The sequence below is a fragment of the Rhinatrema bivittatum genome, chromosome 7, assembly GCF_901001135.1.
Source record: "Rhinatrema bivittatum chromosome 7, aRhiBiv1.1, whole genome shotgun sequence".
NCBI lineage: Eukaryota > Metazoa > Chordata > Amphibia > Gymnophiona > Rhinatrematidae > Rhinatrema > Rhinatrema bivittatum.
Genome location: NC_042621.1, coordinates 55,265,106 through 55,289,751, shown reverse-complemented (window position 1 = coordinate 55,289,751; position 24,646 = coordinate 55,265,106). Strand labels below are relative to the sequence as shown.

General features: G+C 45.1%; 1 protein-coding gene across 2 annotated transcripts in view; it reads right to left on the bottom strand.

Annotated features, from left to right (window-relative positions):
* Nucleotides 1-24,646, bottom strand: part of ANKRD27 (ankyrin repeat domain 27) — a 134,833-nt gene that overhangs the window by 95,825 nt on the left and 14,362 nt on the right. For both annotated transcript variants that reach the window (XM_029608418.1, XM_029608419.1), the window contains exons 3-5: nt 21,143-21,253; nt 11,484-11,640; nt 4,125-4,276 (exon numbers count right to left, since the gene is read on the bottom strand). In XM_029608418.1, coding sequence (XP_029464278.1) covers nt 4,125-4,276; nt 11,484-11,640; nt 21,143-21,253 — 420 coding nt within the window. The remainder of the gene's footprint in view (nt 1-4,124; nt 4,277-11,483; nt 11,641-21,142; nt 21,254-24,646) is intronic.

Here is a 24,646-nt window from a genome sequence, read left to right as displayed (position 1 = left end):
CTATCCTACAGATCCTTCAGTGCTGCAGAACCAGCCACCAGAATGGTTGTCTTTTTAGTAACTGCAAACACTGATGCATCCACTTTTGGAACCCTCAACAGCTCAAGCATGTCTTCTGACAAAGGATATAATTTATCCATTGCTCTACCAACCTTCAAGCCGATGTCCGGAGTATCCCATACCCCGACCACTAAGTTAACTGACTTATGGAAAGGAAGAGCCTTCGCTGGACCTCTAAAGCCATCCATGACCGAATCCACTTCTTCCTGATTGGATTCCTCTCCCAAAACCTTTATCCCTAACTCCTTAATGACCATAGGGGATCAGGGGCCCTAACTCTTCCCTGTGGAAAAAAAAAAAAAAAAGACAAACCACCTTCAGATCATCCCCCTCAACAGCCAGGGCTTGTCCCAGCCCCTCTTCCGTATCCTGTCCCGCTGAAGAAAGATCCGCCTCAGGAGGATCCTTTTCTGGCAGATCCCAGTCCTCCAAATCAGAGTTTGTCTGCAGCATTTGACTAAGCGGGCATACCAAGGACTTGCCGAACCCATGTAGCCCCAGTAGCCCATGAAACCCTGGACCTCTTCCTGGGTTGCAGACTTACCAACCCCTCCTGCTTAGAACCACACCACCCCGCAAGCTTTCCTTGCCAATAAACCTCATGCAACAGGATGAAATATTTCAAAATCATCAGAATCCTCTCCCAGGAGGTCCTCGTCCTCACCCTACTAATTCCCTGGGCTCCCCAGCCCTCCACAAGGCTCCAATCTGCCAGGGACAGCGGCAGAGTTAAATACCCTTCCCCCCCAGCCTCTGAAGTAACCATGAAGACAAAATGGCCACCATTCCCGCACTAATCGGGAAGGGGCTCACTGTTTCCCCCCAATGCACCCGAGAGCCTTCCAGGCCCGTGCTGCCTTTCTGATGCCGCTACAGTCGTCCAAAGCTGCCCTTTCCCCCCCAGAGGCAGCAGGAACAAAAAAGTCAGCATGAGAGCACCGTGTGCGCGCATTGCCACATGCAGTGCACTTGTCGTGCTGCATGCTCTCAGCCTGCCCCTGCTGAGCTTCAGCTCCACTCTCACTCAGTCAACAGATTAAAAAAATAAAAAATAAAAAAATAAATTTACTTTTTTTTTCTAACTTTACAGAAATGAACAAAGCTACTTCCCTTTCAGAACAAGAGTGGCAGCAAACTCTGCAAGTCCTCCTGAGAGAGAGGGAACCAGTCCCACCAGATATCCACCCCCGGCGGTGAAGGACCAAGCAATAAGGGTCCCCAACCCCTTGCTCGTCCACCTCAGAACCAGGAGGGATGGCCCCACCAGGACCTGCCAACCTCCTGAGGGGAAATATCCACAAAAAAAAAAAAAAAAAAAAGTTTCCCCTCAGGAGGTTGGCAGGTCCTGGTGGGGCCATCCCTCCTGGTTCTGAGGTGTCCTGGTTTTTATATATATAATTTTTTTTTAAACCAAGTTTCCAGACTGCAGGTGGTACACCAGGTTACGTGGCAATGTCAGCAAAAATTTCTGTCTCCATCTGCTGGACAGGAGGCAAAACCCAGGAGTCTAGGCTGATCTGGGTACGTACAGGGAATATCTATTTTTCGTCAATTTGCAACCTACTGGCTGGGCTCTGTGAGAGATACAGATTATAAGCAAATGACATAATTCTATATCCCTCTTGGAACCTCTTGGGCAGTTACATCTGATTCTCTCCTTGCTTACTGCTAAATTTATCTGCCACATTTTAGTGATACATTGCAACAGCTCATTAATTCCATCTGAATTTACTGTTGAAGCCGTAAAATTGCAAGTCAGATAATGATCTAGGAATTTAGGTGTGTTACTTGACTCCAATTTGTCATTTATCAAGCAAACCAAGCCAGTCATTAAATCTGTTTTTATATTTAAAAAAACAAAAACAAAACTACTACATGGTCTTAGACCACTGTTACCAGTGGTGAACTTCCACTCTGTGGTTCAGGCATTTATTTTGTCCATGATACTTGGGCCAACACGATACTCCAGGTTTGCGATTCTGCTAGAGGGGCTTTTAGGTATTCCAACAGTGCGTCAGACTCATCTGGCTGAGACGGGGGAAATGAGCGTTTTCTACCGCCGTTCCCAACATTTTGGGGCTCGTTGCCATAAAAAACTTTTAAAAGGCATGTTAACACATTTGTTCAGGTTGGCCTTTTTGCTCTGTTATGTATTCTCAGTTGATATAATTCATATTTTTATTTTGATCTTCATTTTAATATGTATGTTTTGTTGTTAGCCAGCAAGAGCTTTGCACAGGCAGCACATACAGCCACAAAATAAAGAACCATCTCCCACAGTAGTCCCCAACATGGTCCTAGAGGAGCCAATAATCACTCTGGTTTTCCAGGATATCCACAATGAATACACATGGATGAGATCTGCATGCACTGCCTGTATTGTAGGCAAATTTCTCATGAATATTTATTGTGGATATATTGAAAACAAGGCTGGCTAAGGGCTCGTCTAGCACCAGGCTGACAGCCACTGTGTGTAGATGTCTTCCTGAAGGTGGAACAAACCAAAAGGGCAAGGCTGGAGTTGTAGAGCAGGTCGATGTTGTAAACCCATGCTCTAATCCAGGGTATCCCCCAAATTATGTCCTCAAGGGCCGCAACACAGTTGGGTTTTCAGAATGAACATACATGAGATCTGCATGCATTTACTCCACTGTATGCAGATTTCATATATACCGTATTTTTCGCTCCATAAGACGCACCTGACCATAAGACGCACCTAGGATTCAGAGGGGGAAAATTAAAAAAAAAAAAAATTGTGCTAAACCGGCTCTGCGTCTGGGCGTCTTATGGAGCAAATTAGGGGAGTGCATAGTTTTTTTTTTTCTCCCCATTTTGTTTTCGGGTCTGGGGAGGGCCATTTCGGTCCACTCCCCAGATCAGAAAATTTTTCTTTCTGTGGGAACCCCCAAACCCCCCCCCCCCATCCCAACCCTTTAAATTAACAACCTCCACCCCCTGACCCCCCCCAAGACCTGCCGAATTAATTTCCTGCAACCCCCCACCCTCCTGACCCCCCCAAGACCTGCCGAATTAATTTCCTGCAACCCCCCACCCTCCTGACCCCCCCAAGACCTGCCAAACGTCCCTGGTGGTCCAGCGGGGGTCCAGGAGCGGTCCGGGAACGATCTCCTGGGCGTGAGCCGTCGGCTGCCAGTAAACAAAATGGCGCCGACGGCCCTATGCCCTCACTATGTCACTGAGACCGACCGCTGCTATTGGTCGGTCTCAGTGACATAGTGAGGGCATAGGGCCGTCGGCGCCATTTTGTTTACTGGCAGCCGACGGCCCTATGCCCTCACTATGTCACTGAGACCGACCAATAGCAGCGATCGGTCTCAGTGACATAGTGAGGGCATAGGGCCGTCGGCTGCCAGTAAACAAAATGGCGCCAACGGCCCTATGCCCTCACTATGTCACTGAGACCGACCAATAGCAGCGGTCGGTCTCAGTGACATAGTGAGGGCATAGGGCCGTCGGCGCCATTTTGTTTACTGGCAGCCGACGGCCCACGCCCAGGAGATCATTCCCGGACCCCCGCTGGACCACCAGGGACGTTTGGCAGGTCTTGGGGGGGTCAGGAGGGTGGGGGGTTGCAGGAAATTAATTTGTCAGGTCTTGGGGGGGGGGTTGTAGGAAATTAAGTCGGCAGGTCTTGGGGGAGTCGGGGGGGGGGTGTTTGTTAGATTTTTGTTTGGTTTTTTTTTTATATTCGCTCCATAAGACGCACATACATTTTCCCCCCACCTTTGGGGGAAAAAAAGTGCGTCTTATGGAGCGAAAAATACGGTATTTATTGTGGAAATCCTGAAAACCCAACTGGGTTGTGACATTTGGGGATCCCTACTCCAAACCAAAGAAATTGCTATACCTGCTTATCAAGTTCTCATTGGTTCAAGATTTCACATTTTGTCAAAAAGGTCACAAAAAAAAAAAAAAAGTCCCTATATTCCACAGGAATTACTGGGGAACCACCAACAGAAATGACAAAACTTAGCAGCTCTGAAATGCAGGAAATGCATAACATCAGATTCCTGAATTTGCCCAAATCTCAGCCTGCTACTTACCATGTGGTTTCTCAGGCCTTTTCTTTCATGCTCCTTAAATGTACTGTGAAAAGACGCAATGTTTTTGTCAAATTTTTCACTGTGCCTCCCTAAAATTTCTTTGACGTCTTCTATTGTTTTCAGAGAACAAGTTGATGTGGTTGAAGGTTCCTCTGAAATGAAAAGAAAGAGTTACCGAAGAAGGGTAATCATCGAATGCGCACTGAAGGGGACGCCAGTCACTGAACATAAGCCACTTAAGCATTACCGTCATCTGGCCAAGACCAAAAGCACACAACAATCGCTCTTGTGATATGGGGGGGGGGGGGGGGGGGGGGTTAATGTTTAAGACCAGGTGGGTAGTTGAAGAAGCCATGGACAAAATGTTTTTCCCATGGATTTTGCACAAGTTCTCCAAAAGGGAAAGCGTGCCAGGGCCTGATTAAGCCAATGTGCGCATATAGGCAAGGGCATGGATAGGCTCTGCGGCACTCCACCCCCTCCTCCTGCAGGGGCTGTTACCAGGGAAACCCATACAAGAGGTAGAGTGCTGCAGAGTCCCATCAGTACAAAAGGCCTTTGAAAGACCCCCATGCTGATGTTTTTCTTAGTAGTCTCTACTGCTGCCATTAGAGTAGATGCCGCAAGAGAAGAGCAGCAACAGTGTGGCACCATTGAGAAATTTACTACTTTCCTGATAATTTCCTTTTCCTTAAACCAGACAGATGAATTCAGTACCAGTGGGTTATGCACCTCCACCAGCAAAGCTGATGTCATAGTATATATACTCCTGCAGCAACATCAGCCTGCCTGTATTCTCTTCAAAAGCCAACTGTAGACAGACTAGCAAAAACTTGATTAATAACAGATAACCATTTTAGTACTCAACCAACAGGAAACACTGAACCCCTGGAACACGTAGCCATGCAGGAGGTCCATAACACAATCATTTTGGCAGCCAAGGGCAGGAACATGAATTCATCTATCTAGTTTAAGGAAAATGAAAGTAAGTAGTAATTTCTCATTTCCAAGCACCCAAACAGATGAATTCAGTACCAGTAAGATGTATTCAAGCTACTCCCAAATAGGACCACAGGCAGCCTCCTGCCCTATCAAAACTGCACGTACAAAGGTTGCGTCCTCCCTGGGAAAAGTATGTGTAAGGAGGACCACAATGCAGCTCGGCAAATATCGATGGGAGACAACAATTTAACTTCCGCCCAAGACACTACCTGAGCCCTAATCTGACTAGGTAACAGCTTGTCAGCATCCACATACGTGACTACCTCCTTAATCCAGCGAGCTATTGTTCCCCACGAAGCCGGCTATCCCTATATACTAACACCATGGAGGACAAACAAGCAACCCTTCTTCCAAAAAGGTTTAGAAACATCCAGATACGTTTTGACATCCAAGGGTCTCAAAGTCAATATTCCTCTGCATCTCTTTCTCTATCCAGAGATGGTAGGGAAATAGACTGATTCAAGTGAAAGTCTGAGACCACTTTTAGCAAAGAGAAAGGAACAGTACACAGCTATAGTCACCCCTGGAGTCACTTGAAGGAATGACTCCCAGCAAGACAAGGCCTACAGCTCAGAAATTCGACACACAGAACAAATCCCACAAGAAACACAGAATTCAAGGTCAGTAACCGCAAGGAAAGACCACACATCAGTCGAAACATAGGGCCGCCCAGAAAACCAAAACCAGATTAAGACTCCACAAGGGTACCAGCAACCGCAAGAGAGGATGAAGATGTCTCACTCCTTTCAAGAAACGGGTCACATCTAGATGAGCTGATAAGGATTTACCATTTACCTGACCCCTGAAACAGGCAAGAGCTGCTACTTGCACTTTTAAGGAATTAAGAGCCAATCCATCCAGCAAAAATTCCAGAATGAGTGGGATCATAACCTCATGAGAGAACACCTCAATCCACACATTAAGCCTGAAACTCGCCAAATCCGCACAGTCTAAGGAAGTGGAGAACATTCTTGCTCATAGCAAGGTGGCAATCACCGCAGTAGAATATCCACGCTTCAGGAAGCAAGTCCTCTCAAGGGCCATACCATTTTATTTATTTATTTATTTAGAGTTTTTATATACCGGCAATCATGAAAACATATCTTGCTGGTTTACATCGAACAGGAGTGCATTATAAACAAAAACTAGAACTGTGGTGTCCGAAAGTACAGTTACATTTAACAAGTACAGTTACATTTACCATAAAACGAAACAGAGCTGGATCTCCGTGAAGACCAGGTCCCTGCTGCAAAAGATTCCTGTATGCTGGAAACCAGAGGGGGGAATCTAACAGAAGCCGATGCAGATCCGCATATCATGGTGTCCTGGGCCAATCTGGTGCCATCCCTCTGTGACCCTGGTTCTGAGGATCAATTCTGCCCAAAATTGGCCACAGGGGAAAAGGCATATAGCAGCTTGTCCTCAAGCCATTCCTGCATGCGAGTACTGATACCCAAGGACTTCAGATCTCTCCTGCAACTGAAGAATCGAGGAACCTATGCATTGCAAGTAGTTGCCAGCAGGTCTAGAATCAGAAGACCCCAGTGATCCACTATCAACTAAAACGCCTTGTCTCCTGGGTCCAGACTCTCCCTACTAGGAAAGTCTGCTCCTACATAGTCTTTTCCTGCAACGTGCGAAGCAGAGATCTCCTGAAGATGCACTTCTGCCCATCCCATAAGTTGGTCTCTCTCCTGCAACACTTGCTGGCTTTTGGTTCCTCCCTGCCGATTGATGTAAGCCACTGTCATTACATTGTTCGACATTATCCCATCCACTCAACCCTGCAACCTGTTGCTGAACTGCTAGCATGCCAAGCGAATTGCCCAGCCTTCCAGTTGATTGATGTTCCAGAGACTCTTCAGTATTCCAGTGCCCTTGCGCTGTCATGTCCTGTCAGTGAGCTCTCCAACCCTGAAGGCTTGCATCTGTCGCAAGTACTTATCAGTCTGGTGATTTTAGGGAAACTCCCTTTCTTAGATGAATCACTTGTAACCACCACTGTAGTTGAGAGCAGATCTCCATTGGCAGGTTGAGCTGAATCAAATAGCCCTGTGGGCTCCAATGAGACAGCAAGGAGTGCTGAAGGAGGATGCACATGAGCCCTTGCCCATGGCAACACTTCCAAGGTCGCTGCCATCAAACAGAATACTTGCAGATAGGAGCACACTGTTGGGCAAATAGTGTTCAGACACACCTGCACCATCAATTTCTAAATACGAGCTTCTGGCAGGAAAAGCCTGCCCTGCTTCGTGTTAAACCCAAAACCAAGATACTCCAGCAACTGAGACAGCTGAAGACTGCTCTTAGGCAGGTTCACCACCCAACCGAGCTCCTGCTACAGGGAGATCACCTTGCAGGTCACCAGACGGCTCTCTGGAAGAGACTTGGCCCGAATCAGCCAGTCATCCAAATATGAGTGTACCAGGATCCCATTCTCTCAAGTCTGCTGCCTTCACCACCATAACCTTGGAAACCGTTCTGGGTGCGGTGGCCAAACCAAAAGGCAGTGCCCAAAACTGATAACAGCACCCCAACACCATGAAACGCAGAAAACATTGGTGCTCCAACCGGATGGCAATATGAAGGTACACCTTTGACAGATTCAAGGAGGTCAGAAATTCCCCCGACTGCACGGCCATTATCACCGAGCAAAATGTTTCCATGCAAAAATGTCACCAGCAAATGACAGTTGACCCCTTTGAAATCCAAGAAGGGACGAAAGGCACCCTCCTTCTTGGGCACAACGAAATAAATGGAATATCGACCCATCTTTTTCTTGAGAAATGGGCACTGGGACCATAGCCCTCAGACTGAGGAGCCTTGACAATGTACGCTCTACTGCCCACTACTTCTGAGGGGAGTGGCAGGGAGACATCATGAAAGCATCCCAAGGAACCCTGCAAAACTAGCTGATCCAATGTGATTTCGGCCCACCCCTGATAAGAGAGAGAGACACCCATCTTATCTCCTGGCTCCGGGGTAGGTTTGCAAACCTTCATTAGGAAGCTCGGGAGGTTCCACTACCTGAGCCTGCACCCCGTCTTGGCTGCCTGGGAAAAAAGAACTGAGACTTACTGAAAGGTTGAGTTCTCTGAAAGATCACTCCTCCATAGGGACAAAAACGCTTGGATCCCCTGTCATGACCCCTCATGCCAAAACAGGGCGGTTTCTGTTTCTTATCCTCGGTTCCTCAGTTGCCAGAGGATTCGCCCCACTTATTAACCAGTTTCTCCAAATCGCTACCAAATGAGTGAACCTTTAAAAGGCAATTTCGTAAGGTTAGCCTTGGAGGTTGCATTGGGCGACCAATTTCTCAGCCATAACTGTTGCCTGGCCACTATTACAGAAGTCATCCTTCTAGTTGAGGTATGGACCAAATCGCAGCTCACATTTGCCAAAAAAAGCGACTGCTGGCTCCATAACTGCCCTGGAATCCACTCCAGATTCATTGACCTCTTGAGAGAGAAGTTAAAAAAAAAAAAAAAAAAAAAAAAAAAGGGACAGAACTACAAGGAAACAAGAAGCTATCTGGAAGGTCATTGCCACTAATTCAAATGCTTAAGGATGGCCTCAATCCTCCTATTGTGCACATTCTTCAAGGCCACTCCTCTCCACGGGGATAGTCGTCTGCTCGGAGACGGCAAAGACAAGTGCGTCCACTTTTGCAAAAATGTAAACATTCTCTCGCCACTGGATCCAGTAGGTGCAGGCCTTCCAAGGCCGACCCCCTTTGAAATTAGCCTCGAAGACATCCCACTCAAGATCAATCAATTCTTGAATGGCTTCCATAACAGGGAAAAAAAAAATAAGAGGCTTTATGCAAAGAAACTAAAATGGGATTTTTCTGGCTCAGATATGGAATCTACCCCAGGTACTCCCAGCATCTTAAAGTCTGGGAAATCAGAGCAGGTAGCTCATCTCTATGAAAGAGCCACAACATTAGTTCCAGTTCTAGTCCCGGAGGAATTTCCCCCATCCTCCAGAGAGTCAGAACCGGCTTCATCATCCAGATTCCTATCGGGAGGACCTGCTGCCAATCTAGGTGTACTCTGGGGTTTAACAGTAGTACCAGGCGAGTGAGAAGTCACCGCCTGCACTCTGACCTGACCGGGTGGATGACTGCGCCTGAAGAAAGGATTGCAATAATTGAAAAAAAAAAAAAAAAATTCAACCCAAGAAAAAGACAGAACGATCCATGACAAAACCAGAAGGCACCTGTGCTGTGCCCACTGAGCTACTGTCCCCCGCTGATGAACCAGTCAAGGGAGTTCCAAGGTCAGGCGCCCCTCCTGAGATGTCTTTACCCAGGCCGCCATCAGGCTGGGAAGAACCAGGCTTGGTAAAATCAGAAGATAATTCTTCCTGAACCTCTAAGCAGCGCTGGCACAAGTTAGAGAGTACACCAAGCTGAGATGCCCGAATATGACAGGCAGTGCAGAGGGAAAGGCACTTCGGTTTCTTAGTCACAGCTGCCATCAGTCTCTGTCAGTACACTGCACCGGCGACTGAGGTGTGTGTCCAGCTGAATTCACGCTGTAAAATTTAGGTGTTGCACTGCTGCCTTCCCAACTTAAGTGCACAACCAATGCAGCCCAACTTATGCGCACAGGCAGCGAGCGCCTAACATGGCCGCTATCACCACCTGGATGCCCAAGAACTGGATGCACAACCTGGACACAGCCAAACGCACTTGCACACACCGATGGTCCTGAAGAGGGCAGTCTAACATGCAGGAAAGCACGCGAAAAACACCGCAGCAGCCTACCACGTGGCGCACAGAGAAAAGCCTAACAGTAGGGCCTAGCCCATCTGGGCTGCTCAACCTGCCAGGCTGCCCAAGTCCCTTAACACATTTGGGAGTGGGAACGAAAGTCGGAACGGTGCGCCGAGCACAGAGATCGGAGGAAGGGGGAAGGTCTTACAAATGACCCTTCTACTGTCTTTTTTTTTTTTTTTTTTTAAACTTCACTTGAGCTCAACCTTTCCCGACTAAGTACAGAGACTGTCTCCAGCTGCAGGGGGAGAGGGCATATACCGTCACCGTCGTGCTCTGCTTCCTGCACCCGCTGCCTTTCAGCTGTTTTATCAGCTAAGTCCATGCCAGCTGAAAAAAAAAAAAAAAACCAGCTAGTGAACCAAGGCAATCATCTGAAGGACCACTGAAATCACTTCAGGAATTCTCAACTGGGGGAGGGACCATTTAGTATCACCGCAGGAGAGCAGGGCAAATTAAATCTCTTTTTTATTTCTCCTTCTAAAAATCTGAATCAATCTCCAGTAGGGAGACTGAGAATACTGCAAGTCTGATGTCACTGCAGGAGTATATGTACTGCGATGTCAGCTTTTCTCCATCTGCTAGTAGAGGCGCATAACCCAACTGGTCCTGAATTCATCTGTCCAGGTACTAGAAAAGTCAGAGTTTAGGCATAAGCAGCAGTGCCAACACTTCAGCACCTATAAAAATTTGGCACCAGAGGCAGTTGCTTATGTTGCCTGTGCCTAAATCCAGACCTGAAGTACGCACATATATTCCCTTTTGCAGACCCGCCTAGGGGAAAAAATAAAAATAACCACAGCAATTTGTATATGATATTGCTGCATATTTTTCCCCCACCAAGAAAATGCTACACATGGTTTTGAAAATGCAAAATTATGTGTGCTGTCACTCTCCCTGATCCAATCCCGCCTCCGAGTTCGCTATTCCCATGGATGTAAGTATCTGCATGGCTGATCCTTGAGCATATCCTTTACCCATGAGCAGGGCAGACAGGTCCGTGAGAGTGTACCGCAGTCTGCAGAAGCTTTTTCTGATGAGGAACTCAATGCCCCTCTCTACCCACCCCACCCCCCTCCTGCCAAGCAGCACTGCCACATTTACCCTTACTCCACCCCCTCAGGACTGGAGCACTCCCTGGTGCCTCAAACTTTGGTCTGGCTCAAAATGTTTTTAAATAATCTTTCAACCCCCTGGGTCACGTCTTTTAAAAAATAAATCTGATGTGTTGCTTGTGCCAAGGAAAGAACTAGACCAGAAAACGATCATTTGATAGGCAACTCCAGACTGTCAGCCCTGCCGATGGCTGGGGTTTTCTGGATATCCAAGCATACAATTACCAAAGCTCTTAAACTAAAAAGGTACACAAATGCAACAGAGGAATGTTCTTTAACGGCTATCCTGAAAAACGGACCCATCCGCGGCTCTCAAGGATCAGAGCTGCGTACCTGTGGCCTCACTTATTTGCAAAAAAGGTTAAGATGAGCAGTTAGAGCAATCTGTAGTACAATGGCCACAATTAACTTCCCCTTGTGTAAAGACCAACATAAACTGAGAATGTGTCCTCCGACAATACCCACCCGAACTCTGATCCTTTTCCAAGGGGCGAGCTAGGCACAAGATGCTGAAGCTCTCCTCCTTTTCATTGTAGAACGTTTCTTCAAACAGGACAGGCACTGAGAGGTTAAAATTAAAGCCATTTCCTAATCTGATCAAGTTGCCTTGTATAAGAATCTCCTAAAATTAAAAAAATAAATTAATAATAATAAGTACGACTTTTGCCAAGTTATAATAATTTTCCTTTCACTTTATTTCTAGCATTTATGGCAATGAGCCCAATTCAAAGTTTTTATATTCCATGCCTATGCAAAACCATCAGATTAAAAAATAGATACATGCATAAAATCAAACTCCGTGGGATGGGCCAAATGACTTTGTAGCAGTGCTCTCTGGATCAGTTGCCAAATGAAGTCCATCTGCAGCCCAGATCAGCCGGGGCTAGGGATGCTGTGGAGGCAGCGTTCACAGTCCCATTTGGGGGGGGGGGGGGGGGAGAGGAAGGAGATGTGGTCGTTGTTAAGGCTGACATTTGGTGGCCATATTTAGCATCCGTGATACAGGGTTCTGGAAGGACCCTGTACCCTGGTGTATGGCTGCTATCCTCAGGACCCCACTGCTGCAATGAACAGACTAGGAACGGTGGGAAGCTAGGTCCTATTAATATAGGGAAAAAGTCCTTGGTTCATGACACCAGAATATGTTTCGAATAAGCTATAAGGTGGGGTAGAAAAGAGGAGCTATTGGGCAACCCCCCCCCCCCCCCACACACACACACACACAAAAACTCAAGCCATCAATGTCTATAGAAATCAAATTGTGATTTTCAATGAAATCTTTCAAGTAGATAAACAGGTTCCTGCAGATCGCTAAAAAAAAAAAGTGTACTTTAAACATTTCTATTATAGCAAAGAGTGATAACAGCATTTGTATGTTTGGATTTCTCTCTTTTCCGTCGATAAGTAGGCTGAATTAGCCATGCCATTTGGGTGACGTCTTCTACTGCGCTCTCGTTGACATTCTTTTCTCCAAAACAGGAGTTTTGCTTTGCTGCACCTGCATGGCGCTTCCCGTGCACAGCACATCGGTCTGCTCGGTTCATTTTTTTCCACGCTCAGGCACGGATTTATTTTCCCCTTCTCCTCAAGTCTCCTCATAGGAATTTCTTATTTTTCGTGCTAGCGATCCTCAAAACAGCACTTTTTAGTGTTCTTTAAAACGTCTTCAAAAGAGCCGGGTTTCAAATATTGTCAGTGCAGGCATATCATATCCATGATTGACAACCACAACTATTGTTACCTCTGCCTAGGCCCAGACCAAGCGTTGCGTCGAGACTGCGGCCGCAGAGGCAGAGGACAGCCAAGATAGCCAGGCTCCGGGACAAGGAAGGAGCCTCTTCTGCATTAGGAAGTTATATGCTTTTCCCGAGGTGCTCTGTTCATTCATTCCCAGGACCCCAAACTGTTCCCCACGACATTGCCAGGAGGTTTTTGTTGGGGAAGCATCGGCGCAAACCTCAAAGCAGAGAACAACGCAGGAAGTAAATCGATGAAAATTGTGCCACTCCCTACGATGCAACGATACAAATACGTCACCCGACCACACATGATGCCTCTTTGATGCACCGAACAGATTCGACGCATGCACTGTCAAAGGGAAATGATACATGCGGTCCCGCTGTCTTGACTAAGAGAAGTGACTCCCAAAACAGCCACATCAAAGGAAGAAAAGATCCCTGTCTTGTTCGGGGTGAAACGTAGACCTGATTCTGAACATATTATCCCATCCCCTTGGGTTTCTCCTGCCAAGCCTGTCTCCATCAGCTCCAAGTCAACCTCCTCTCAGGACAGCAGTTCTGTTTATTTAGGATTGTCCTCCCGTTTGCACCTCCAGCACTTCATTCTTCAGGAGGAACACTCAGAGATAGATGTCCTGCACAGGAGGAAGTGTCCTGGGACCATCCACCTTTCTCAAACATATTGCCTGTGGCTGTACACTCTCGAGGAATATGTTCTCTGTCACCTGCAGTGGCACTGTAATACGGGCCTCCTGGGGATCTACATACCAGTCACTCCCAACAGGCCAAGGATCAGATCTCCTTCATTATCAAGAACCCATTCTCATCTTTACACCCAGAGGTTTCGCCTCCGCATCTCCTAGGTCCAGGTGGGGACAGGATTCCAGACCGCACCCCTCCCTCTCCAGGGATACTACTATCCCCAGTTCCAGATAAGAAACAGGATGTTTGGCTGCAGTCACCTTAATCAGTTTGTCAGGACTCTCTGCTGGACCGTTCCCCTAACAGTTCATTGGGTATTCCGTCCAACTCCCTATCTGGACAATTGGCTGTTAGTTTTCCCCCAAACAAGTATTCCTACAACAGCATCGCGGAAAGATTAAATGATTTCTTTGCTTCGGTGTTTACTGAAGAGGATGTTGGGGAGGTACCCGTAATGGAGAAGGTTTTCATGGGTAATGATTCAGATGGACTGAATCAAATCACAGTGAACCTAGAAGATGTGGTTGGCCTGATTGACAAACTGAAGAGTAGTAAATCACCTGGACCGGATGGTATACACCCCAGAGTTCTGAAGGAACTAAAAAATGAAATTTCAGACCTATTAGTAAAAATTTGTAACTTATCATTAAAATCATCCATTGTACCTGAAGACTGGAGGATAGCAAATGTAACCCCAATATTTAAAAAGGGCTCCAGGGGCGATCCGGGAAACTACAGACCGGTTAGCCTGACTTCAGTGCCAGGAAAAATAGTGGAAAGTGTTCTAAACATCAAAATCACAGAACATATAGAAAGACATGGTTTAATGGAACAAAGTCAGCATGGCTTTACCCAGGGCAAGTCTTGCCTCACAAATCTGCTTCACTTTTTTGAAGGAGTTAATAAACATATGGATAAAGGTGAACCGGTAGATATAGTATACTTGGATTTTCAGAAGGCGTTTGACAAAGTTCCTCATGAGAGGCTTCTAGGAAAAGTAAAAAGTCATGGGATAGGTGGCGATGTCCTTTCGTGAATTGCAAACTGGCTAAAAGACAGGAAACAGAGAGTAGGATTAAATGGGCAATTTTCTCAGTGGAAGGGAGTGGACAGTGGAGTGCCTCAGGGATCTGTATTGGGACCCTTACTGTTCAATATATTTATAAATGATCTGGAAAGAAATATGACGAGTGAGATAATCAAATTTGCAGATGACACAAAATTGTGCAGAGTAGTTAAATCACAAGCAGATTGTGATAAATTGCAGGAAGACCTTGTGAGACTGGAAAATTGGGCATCCAAATGGCAGATGGAATTTAATGTGGATAAGTGCAAGGTGATGCATATAGGGAAAAATAACCCATGCTATAATTACACAATGTTGGGTTCCATATTAGGTGCTACAACCCAAGAAAGAGATCTAGGTGTCATAGTGGATAACACATTGAAATCGTCGGTTCAGTGTGCTGCGGCAGTCAAAAAAGCAAACAGAATGTTGGGAATTATTAGAAAAGGAATGATGAATAAAACGGAAAATGTCATAATGCCTCTGTATCGCTCCATGGTGAGACCGCACCTTGAATACTGTGTACAATTCTGGTCGCCGCATCTCAAAAAAGATATAATTGCGATGGAGAAGGTACAGAGAAGGGCTACCAAAATGATAAGGGGAATGGAACAACTCCCCTATGAGGAAAGACTAAAGAGGTTAGGACTTTTCAGCTTGGAGAAGAGACGACTGAGGGGGGATATGATAGAGGTGTTTAAAATCATGAGAGGTCTAGAACGGGTAGATGTGAATCGGTTATTTACTCTTTCGGATAGTAGAAGGACTAGGGGACACTCCATGAAGTTAGCATGGGGCACATTTAAAACTAATCGGAGAAAGTTCTTTTTTACTCAACGCACAATTAAACTCTGGAATTTGTTGCCAGAGAATGTGGTTCGTGCAGTTAGTATAGCTGTGTTTAAAAAAGGATTGGATAAGTTCTTGGAGGAGAAGTCCATTACCTGCTATTAAGTTCACTTAGAGAATAGCCACTGCCATTAGCAATGGTTACATGGAATAGACTTAGTTTTTGGGTACTTGCCAGGTTCTTATGGCCTGGATTGGCCACTGTTGGAAACAGGATGCTGGGCTTGATGGACCCTTGGTCTGACCCAGTATGGCATTTTCTTATGTTCTTAACAATCACTTGTCTGGAGTCTCTAGGGTTTCTCATCAACAACTACTACAAGTCGTACTCAAACCGACCCAGATTCTACAATTCATAGGGACCAGAAAAGACTGTCTAGCTCATGCCTTCCTTCCCCAAGAGAGGATCGAGCAGATTCATCATCTGTGTACAGAATTACTCCTCAGATCGATAGTCTCTGTGCGCCAAGTCCTTGTACTATTGGGTCACATGGCAGCAGCCATTCATGTAGTTACCTACATATGCGGCATCTCCAATGGGGCTTGAAATCTCAATGGGCCCAGTATTCTCAACCTTGTCAGACTCCATGCAGGACGAAATTTGTTGATGGTTAACTCCAGAGGTCTTGACCATAGGAGCTTCAATTCGCAACCCTTCACACAGCCTAGTCCTCACCACGGACGCATCCTTGTAGGGTTGGGGAGTGCATCTCCTGAATTACAAGACTCAAGGTCAATAGTCACAAGAGATACAGACTTACCAGATCAATCTCCTAGAACTCAGAGCCACAAGATATACTCTAATGGCCTTCACTCATCTGCTGCAGGACCATGCTATCATGATTCACACGGACAATCAGGTAACCATGTTTTACGTGAAGAAGCAGGACAGATCAGGGTCCTGGCTTCTTTGCAGAGAGGCAGTATGGATCTGGGAGTGGGCCCTCAACAACCTAATGACCCTAAAGGCCACATATGTACTGGGGATTGCAAACACATTGGCCAACCGTCTCAGCAGAGTATTTCATCCTCACGAATGGTTGCTCAACCAGTCAGTGGCAGAGGGAATCTTTCTACAGTGGGGTTTGACCTTGGGTAGATCTTTTCACCACCTAACAAAATTGAAGAGATGCCGCAGTTCTGTTCCATCCGTCCAAGCCGGCACAGAAGGGCACAGGATGCCTTCCTCATGTCGTAGTTGAGGGGCCTCCTATATGCGTTTCCTCCGATTCCTCTCATCTCAAACAGTTCAGAAGATGATCCAGGATAGAGTTCATATAATACTCCTAGCACCCGCGTGGCCGAGACAACCCTGGTTTGTGTATCTGGTACAGTATTCCAAGAGCGGTCCGTTAGGTTTCAGTCAAGACCCAGATCTCTTGACTTAGGAGGAAAGGCTCCCTTCATCATCTTTTCTGCTCTTTCCTGCATCCATCGGCCTGGATGTTGAACACGAGATCTTGCAAGGCTCGACTCTTTCAGCAGATATTCAGCAAATTATTATAGCAGCAACATAATCCATACAGTCCACTTAAGAACTACAGATGCATATCATGAAAGGGACAAGGATTCTTCAAGTAGCTTCCCACCTCCTGGTATCTCATTTCATAAGAGGACGCTTCAATTTTCATCCTCTTGTCCGGAAACCCCCGGTGTCCTGGAATTTGAACATGGTCTTGTTAGCTCTAATGAATGGTCCCTTCGAGCCTCTACAGTCTGACATTTGTATTTTCTCAATTGGAAAGTGGTTTTTCTCATAGCAATAACCTCTGCCCAACGAGTGAGCGAACTACAGGCCTTGGTTCACTTCTCTTCCTACTTGCAATTTTATCACGACAAGGTAGAACTCAGGACTCACCTCAAATTCCTACCTAAAGCAGTTTCAGCTTTTCACATCGATCAACCCATTTCACTACCTTCTTTCCTAAACCACATAAGAATAAACGAGTCTCTGCTCCATTTATTGGACTGTAAAACAGTACTGGCTTACTATAAACAGAGGACTCAGCCTCGCTGACAATCCTCACAATTATTCATCTCATTTAACCCTAAATCATTGGGAGTAGTAGTTTCCAAGAGAACGATATCCAAGTGGATCACAGATTGTATTCAATTCTGTCATAATTCAGCACATTTGCCCTTATCGGTTTCCGTTACTGCTCATCAGGTGTGAGCCACAGCGTCCTCCATCGCACATCTACGGAATGTGCCCATTGATGAAATATGTAGAGCGGCTACTTGGTCATCGGTCCATACCTTCACTGCACACTACTGCCTAGACCAGCTGGCGGCCTCAGATAGTGGGTTGGGGCAGGCAATGTTATCAAGTGAGCTTAGCCAGAAAACCATGTCTGCTGGGGAGTTTAAAAAAAAAAAAAATTTAACAAGGTAGGACATCAGACGTGATGGTGGCTGCAGATGTCTAATACCTCTGTTCAATGCATTTTTATTTTTACCTGAAGCTTGGGACTCCCAAATAGCATGGTTAATTCAGCCTGCTTATCAATGGAAGAAAGCAAGTTTGCTTACTATATCAGTATTTTCGGTAGATAGCAGGATGAATTAGCCATAAGTACCCCTCCTCCTCCCTGGACATGCTTTTTCTGCTCCTGGCTGACCATGGTGCTGCCTTTTAGCGTTATTAGTAATTGAGGAGACCAATGACACACTGCGCATGGGAAATGCTGTGCAGGCACAGCAAAGCAACACTCTGCCTTGGAGAAAATGTCCGTGAGAACGCCAATGACGTCACCCAAATAACTTGGCTAATTCATCCTACTATCTACGGAAAACACCGTTTACAGTAAGCAAGCTTGCTTCTTCTGCTCCACTACAACATCAGATAAAACAATTATACAGTTTTTATAATTCAATAGCAGTGGATGTAAGTATTAATATCGCTATAGAGATGTATAATCACACAGTACATCTGTACACCAGGTTTAATATTCTATTTTGTCCAACTACAGAGCAGGAAAATACAGGTACACCATACTCTGAATTTTTCATTATACTGGAGCTGCAGATGGCTTGACTTTTAAATTAAGGATTTAAAACATGTTTTATTGGACCAGTTTATAGCAGTCATAATTATTGTTGCCGCTTTTATGAAATTACAGGCTCCAGTTTACTTCTTTGGTCTTTAAAACATGGCCTTAAGCATTTAAAAACTTCCTGGAAAAAAAAAATATAACTTCAATCTGAGAAACGTAAAATAGATTTGAAAATGGCATCCCAGGTATTAGCCATGAATTCTAGGACGGTTTAGCTCCTGTTTTAGAAAGGTAGGCGAAATCCAGTTAAATTTTATTCATTTTAAGCTGACCCCCACCATTTCAAGACAAAATCTATTTCTTTCCTTCACTCTGGTCTCCCCAAATAATTATGATTTTTTTTTTAATACAGGGACGCTATTGCCTGTGGATCAGTAGGATGGCAGAAAGTGGATTCATTCTGGAGTCAGCCTGGGCAAGTAGGAGCCCCATGTGGAGCTTGTGCTGGAGAGATGGGGAGGCGGAGGAAGGCCACATAACCCTCCACTGAACGTTCAAAACAGGCTGCAGCACGTTGTTTTCTGCTAAATTTCAGATATTCAAGGAAGAAATGTAAACTTAGCTCAGACAGTCGTTCTGGGCAGGATATACCTGAAAGGGTATTGCAAATAAGATACCAAGAAGTCGCACGAAGACCCAAGTTTTTGAATTTCAAAAATATGGATTCTGACAAAATGGGGATGGCAGCTGGGAGGAAGTTGTAGAAGAGCAGGAGAAAATGGGAGCTATTAACAAAGGCAACAAACCTAGGTTAGAAAAATAAACATAGTACAAGGAAAAGGAAATAGACTTGGATCTAAAATGGAGGTGGCTGAAAAAATAAAGGCAAAAAGATCAGGCAGCATAAAGGATCCCAAAAAGAGAAAAAAAATATCTGGCAAAACTGAGGGAGACAAAAAGAAAATCAAGACAGCAAAAGGACAAGCGGAAGAAAGGATTGCCAAAGAGGTAAAGTGAGGTGACAAAACATTTTTCAGATATATGAGAGAGAAGGAAAGCCCGAAGAGGCACCGTGAAATTGAAAGATGACAAGGAGCAATGTGTAGAGACAGACGAAGAAATGGTAGAAATATTAAATACTTCAAGTCTGTGTTCATTAAAGACGACCCTGTGGAAGGACCCCTGCTGGTTGACCAGAGCATAGAAGGAAATGGGAGAGACAACTTTTACACAAGAGAATGTATTGTCAGTATCTTTGTGAGAGACACTGAAGGAGGGATAGAAGGTAAAGTTTGTCTATTTGCGGATGATACTAGATCTGCAACAGAGTGCCTGAAGGAGTAGAGAATGAAAAGTGGGTGAAGATTTGGCAGCTGGGATTCAATGCCAAGAAGTGCACAGTCAGGCATCCGGGATGCAATATCCAAAAGAGCTTTGTGAGATGGGGGGGGGGGGGGGGGGTGAAAGACGAATGTGCATGGACCAGGAGAGGGACCTTGGGGTGATAGTCTGGCAATCTGAAGGCAGTGAAGCAATGTGACAAGGCGATAGCTAAAGCCAGAAGAATGCTGGGCTGCATAGAGAGAGGAATATCTAGTAAGAGAAAGGAAGTGATGATCCCCTTGTACAGGACCTTGGTGAGGCCTCACCTGGAGTACCGTGTTCAGTTCTGGAGCCCGTATCTAAAAAAGGATATAGACAGGATGGAGGCGGTCCAAAGAAGGGTGACCAAAATGGTAAGGGGTCAGTAACAGAGGACTTATGAGGAGAGGCTGAAGGATTTCAATATGTATACACAGGAAGAGAGGAGGTGCAGGGAGATATGATACAGATCTTCAGCTATCTGAAAGGTTTAATGATGCACAAAACAAACCTTTTCTGTTCAAAAGAAATTAGAAGAACTAGAGGTCACAAAATGAAACTTCAAGGAGAATGACTCAGAACAGTCAGGAAATATTTCTTCATGGAAAGGGTGGTGGATGCCTGGAATGCCCTTCCAGAGGAGGTGGTGAAGAGAAACAAAGTGAAATAATTCAAAAGGGCATGGGATAAACACTGAGCATCCCTGAAGGCTAGAAGATGGAAAAAGAAAAGGGAGCACGCAGGTAACTTTATTGGTGTGATGGTTACTACCTTTAACCGATAAGCCTTGATAACTGTTAATGCAACTCCATCATTGCTCTCTGCTTCAACAGCAGGGGAAAAGGGGAATTGGATTCAGACAACAATCAACGAGGGCCCCAACTTTTATGGTCTGGGGAGCCGACAAGCATGGGGGTAACCTGCACAGAGCAGCAGTTACTACCCTTAACTAATAAGCCTTGATGCAACCGCAACACCGCTCTCTGCTTTGATTTGGGGGGGGGAGAATGTGGCAGGAAATAGGATTTAGATTCAGGAGACAACCAACACCCTGACTTTGATGCACAGATATAAGAAAAGAAAAAAAAAACACACAAAAAAAAGCCCACAACAGGACTGCTTCTATAGCCATAAGGAAAGTACATGAAGCATAAGGCTTGTGGATAACTTAAGGGTAGCAACGGCTGCTCTGGGCAGAGAAACATGGGGGTCGCCTGCCCAGCGCAGGCGACCCCCATGTTTCTCTGCAATAAAGTTTGCTGGGCAGACTAGAAGGACCATTTGGTCCTTTTTTTTGCTGTCATTTCTATAAACAGCATCTCTGAAGTCTTATCCTGAAGGAATTTGGAGGTCCTGCCTTCTCTGCTCATGGAGCAATCTGCTACAGTCAGGTTCTTTAAAATACAGGGTTACCTTTCCATTTAGTGTCTGAAAGCCACCTTCCAATGGTTTCAGTACATAGGACTCAAAAGGACACGTCGAGTAGAGGTTACTTGGCAGGCTCTCTTTGCATGGTACCAGTATCTGAAATTAAAGAGAACACTTCATATATGTTATGTTACAATTGTATAACACCTCTTTCAAACTGGTTTACAACAAAAATACAATGAGCAAACAATACAGCAATAAAATACAATGGATTGATTGTAGTAATTTTATAATGGCAGGTTGGGTAAATACTTTGTACATCACTATGAGCAGGTTGGAGATGCAATAAACGTAATATACTGGTAATGCAAAACCTAAAATACATCCCTGGCATATAAATGGCATGGGCTTCCCGATTGCCAAGTCCTCAATTTCTGAGTAAGATTTAAGCTCAGACAAGGCTTCCCACAATCTGGAAGTCTGGTCCTCTTGATGATTTAGAATCCAATGTAGGTAACTACACAATCAACATTTCCCATCGCTACCATTTAAATTTGTATAGTTTAAAATTTTAAAAAAAAAGTACACACACATACATACAGTTATTTGCTTTGTATTTTGGGGAAGTTCCAAGTGCTGTACTTCCAATGCAAGAGATGGCAAATTAATATTTCAAACACCTCAAGGACCATGATTTCAACATAAATCCACATGCCTATTCCTTCAAAACACAACTGTTCACATCGGTTTTGGGTTGTTTTTTGTTTGTTTTTTTTACCAAAGCAACAGACCCTGTCTGTGAAAAAAATTCAACATATAAAGGACCTAGCATATTCTCAACCCTATTAGGAAAGGGGTAACATGTTTTCCAAAACTATAGTTGCATGTTAGTCTGAATAGCAAGTACAGTAAGCATTATCTACATCAATTCTCTTAATGGTTTTGTTTTCATTTTCACATTAAATTTGCTTGCACTGAAGTAGAATAATCACGGTTTTCTTCTCGGACAACTTACATGACGAGGATAAGTATTTTAACCAATAGTTGTAGGATCTTCTGTACAATGAACCGCTTGTCAGAATACACAGTTGTAAGTGGCAAAAAAAAAAAAAAAAGGTTCAACTGGGTTTTGAACTAGAAGCCTGCTAGACAAAAAGACAGGAGCTCTGCTTCTTGAGTTACTGAATGGCACTAGTAAATCTGGTAAAAGTCCTGGTATTGAGCATAATGCAGGTCTCAGGGGCTCTGCCCCATTAGGAATCAGACTGGAGCCTGCGGTGTGAAAAAGGGAATTCTAAGAATAAGTCACGTTTTCAGCAACTCAAGGGCTGCCCAGCTATGCTTGATGGAACCCAGTTAAGGCTGCATTACTTCTAAGGCTAACGAAACAGGAGAGTAGGCTGTCTAAGAAAGCCGTCAAGATACAGAATAGATTAGACGCCCAAAGGTAGTCCAAAAATGAGCTTTATTTGAATGGAGACGTGCTCTTTAAATGTGCCCGACTCAGGCCGAGTTTCGCCCCACTTGGGGGCTGTGTATAGCACGTCTTTAATGTGTATGAGCGTGCTCTCATAACATTAAATCACAATTTCTCTGATAGTCTGGTGGTCTGTAGGTAATGCAACAATTTTTGTGGATACAGTGATCAAGTATCATCCCCACTCGAAAAGCAGCCCCTGAGGCAGCCCCCCCAAGTGGGGCGAAACTCGGCCTGAGTCGGGCACATTTAAGATCACGTCTCCAAATAAAGCTCATTTTTGGACTACCTTTGGGCATCTAATCTATTCTGTATCCTTACTTCTCAGGCTGCAAGACAATGGCATGCCGCAGAACAGAGATCAATCCGCTTAATACTAATACTTAATACTAAGACACACAAATTATAATACACACACTTAATACTAAGACACACAAGACCCATCAGAGAAGCGTATAAAGATAGCCTGCAAGTCCCCCCAAAGAAATCCACGCGTCTATCAACCACCAAAGAATGAGCATTCTCTACAGCGGGTCCGGCCATATGGAATAACCTGCCCACTGACCTCAGGCTAGAACCTTGCCCTCTAACCTTTTGAAAAAAACTTAAGACCTGGCTCTTCCTCCAAGCCATCCCTTAACTTTCAAAACCATCCATTTTCTACCAGACAGGACTCTGCTTACCTGACTAGGCGCCCCGCCTAGTTTAGGCTTGATATTTTTGCCTCTGTTTCTTTATTTAGTTTATTCAGTTTTGCTGTCCTTTGCCTCCGGCTAACTTAGCCCTCCAAGTTACTACCTCCTTGTTATATGTAACTTTCGCCTCTTGTCAAATGGTTAAGTTCTACCCCTTGTTACATGTAAACCGATTTGATTTGAATTTATTCATGAAGGTTGGGATAGAAAAGTGTTAAATAAAATCATCTGAACATTCTGGAAAGCGAGATCCATTTCCCTCCCTCATTCAGCAACTCATCCAAGGTTCTTCTACCTATCCCATGCACACACATTCTGCAGCTTTCCCCATTCTCGCCTTCTTCCTCTCTCTTTACCTCCTTCAGCTTAACTGCAAAGTCACATTTTAATGCATTTTAGTGGAAGACTTTTCCTGGCAATGTTCCTCTAGGATTGAGAACATAAATTGCCCTGCTGGGTCAGACCAAGGGTCCATCAAGCCCAGCATCCTGTTTCCAACAGAGGCCAAACCAGGCCACAAGAACCTGGCAATTACCCAAACACCAAGAAGATCCCATGCTACTGATGCAATCAATAGCAGTGCCTATTCCCTTTCGGGCCTTACAAATCTGCTTCATTTTTTTGAAGGGGTTAAACATGTGGATAAAGGTGATCCGGTAGATGTAGTGTATTTGGATTTTCAGAAGGCGTTTGACAAAGTCCCTCATGAGAGGCTTCTAAGAAAACTAAAAAGTCATGGGATAGGAGGCGATGTCCTTTCGTGGATTACAAACTGTTTAAAAGACAGGAAACAGAGTAGGAACCAACTTCCCGGTTCACAGTGATTTGGTTCAGTTCATCTGACTAATCACCCTTGAAAACCACCTCCGGAATTGATATCTCCCCAACATCCTATTAGTAAACATGGAAGCAAAGAATTCCTGGATGTTTTAGGCTGTCGAGGTTGTGCTCTGAGACAGCCTGGTTGGCCTCACGTGACATGTAGGTGATAGAAAACCATTTTAAGGTCCCTTCTGGTAGATCTCCTTGCAGAGGAAGGGGCCTCAGTAGTAACTGTAGATAATTGCTACAGGGTCTCATTGTGGTCTTTTAGTTGAGCCACTGCGTCTTGTATCTAAAAAGGTTTTCATCCGTACATGGCAAATCAGCAGGTTTGTCTTGGACTTAAGGTCTCAAGTCAGATGCTTTCAGCCAGGCCCACCTCCTAGCACCGATTCCTGTTGCCGACGAGCGAGAATCTGTTTCAAGGAGTCGTAAGCAGCACGAACCTCATGCTTCCCAGCCTCAAGGCCTTTCTGTAGTATGGCGTTGAGACTATCTTGCTGTTGTTGGGGAAGAGTCTGCTATTCCCTGAACCTGCTTCCAGAGATTCCTTTG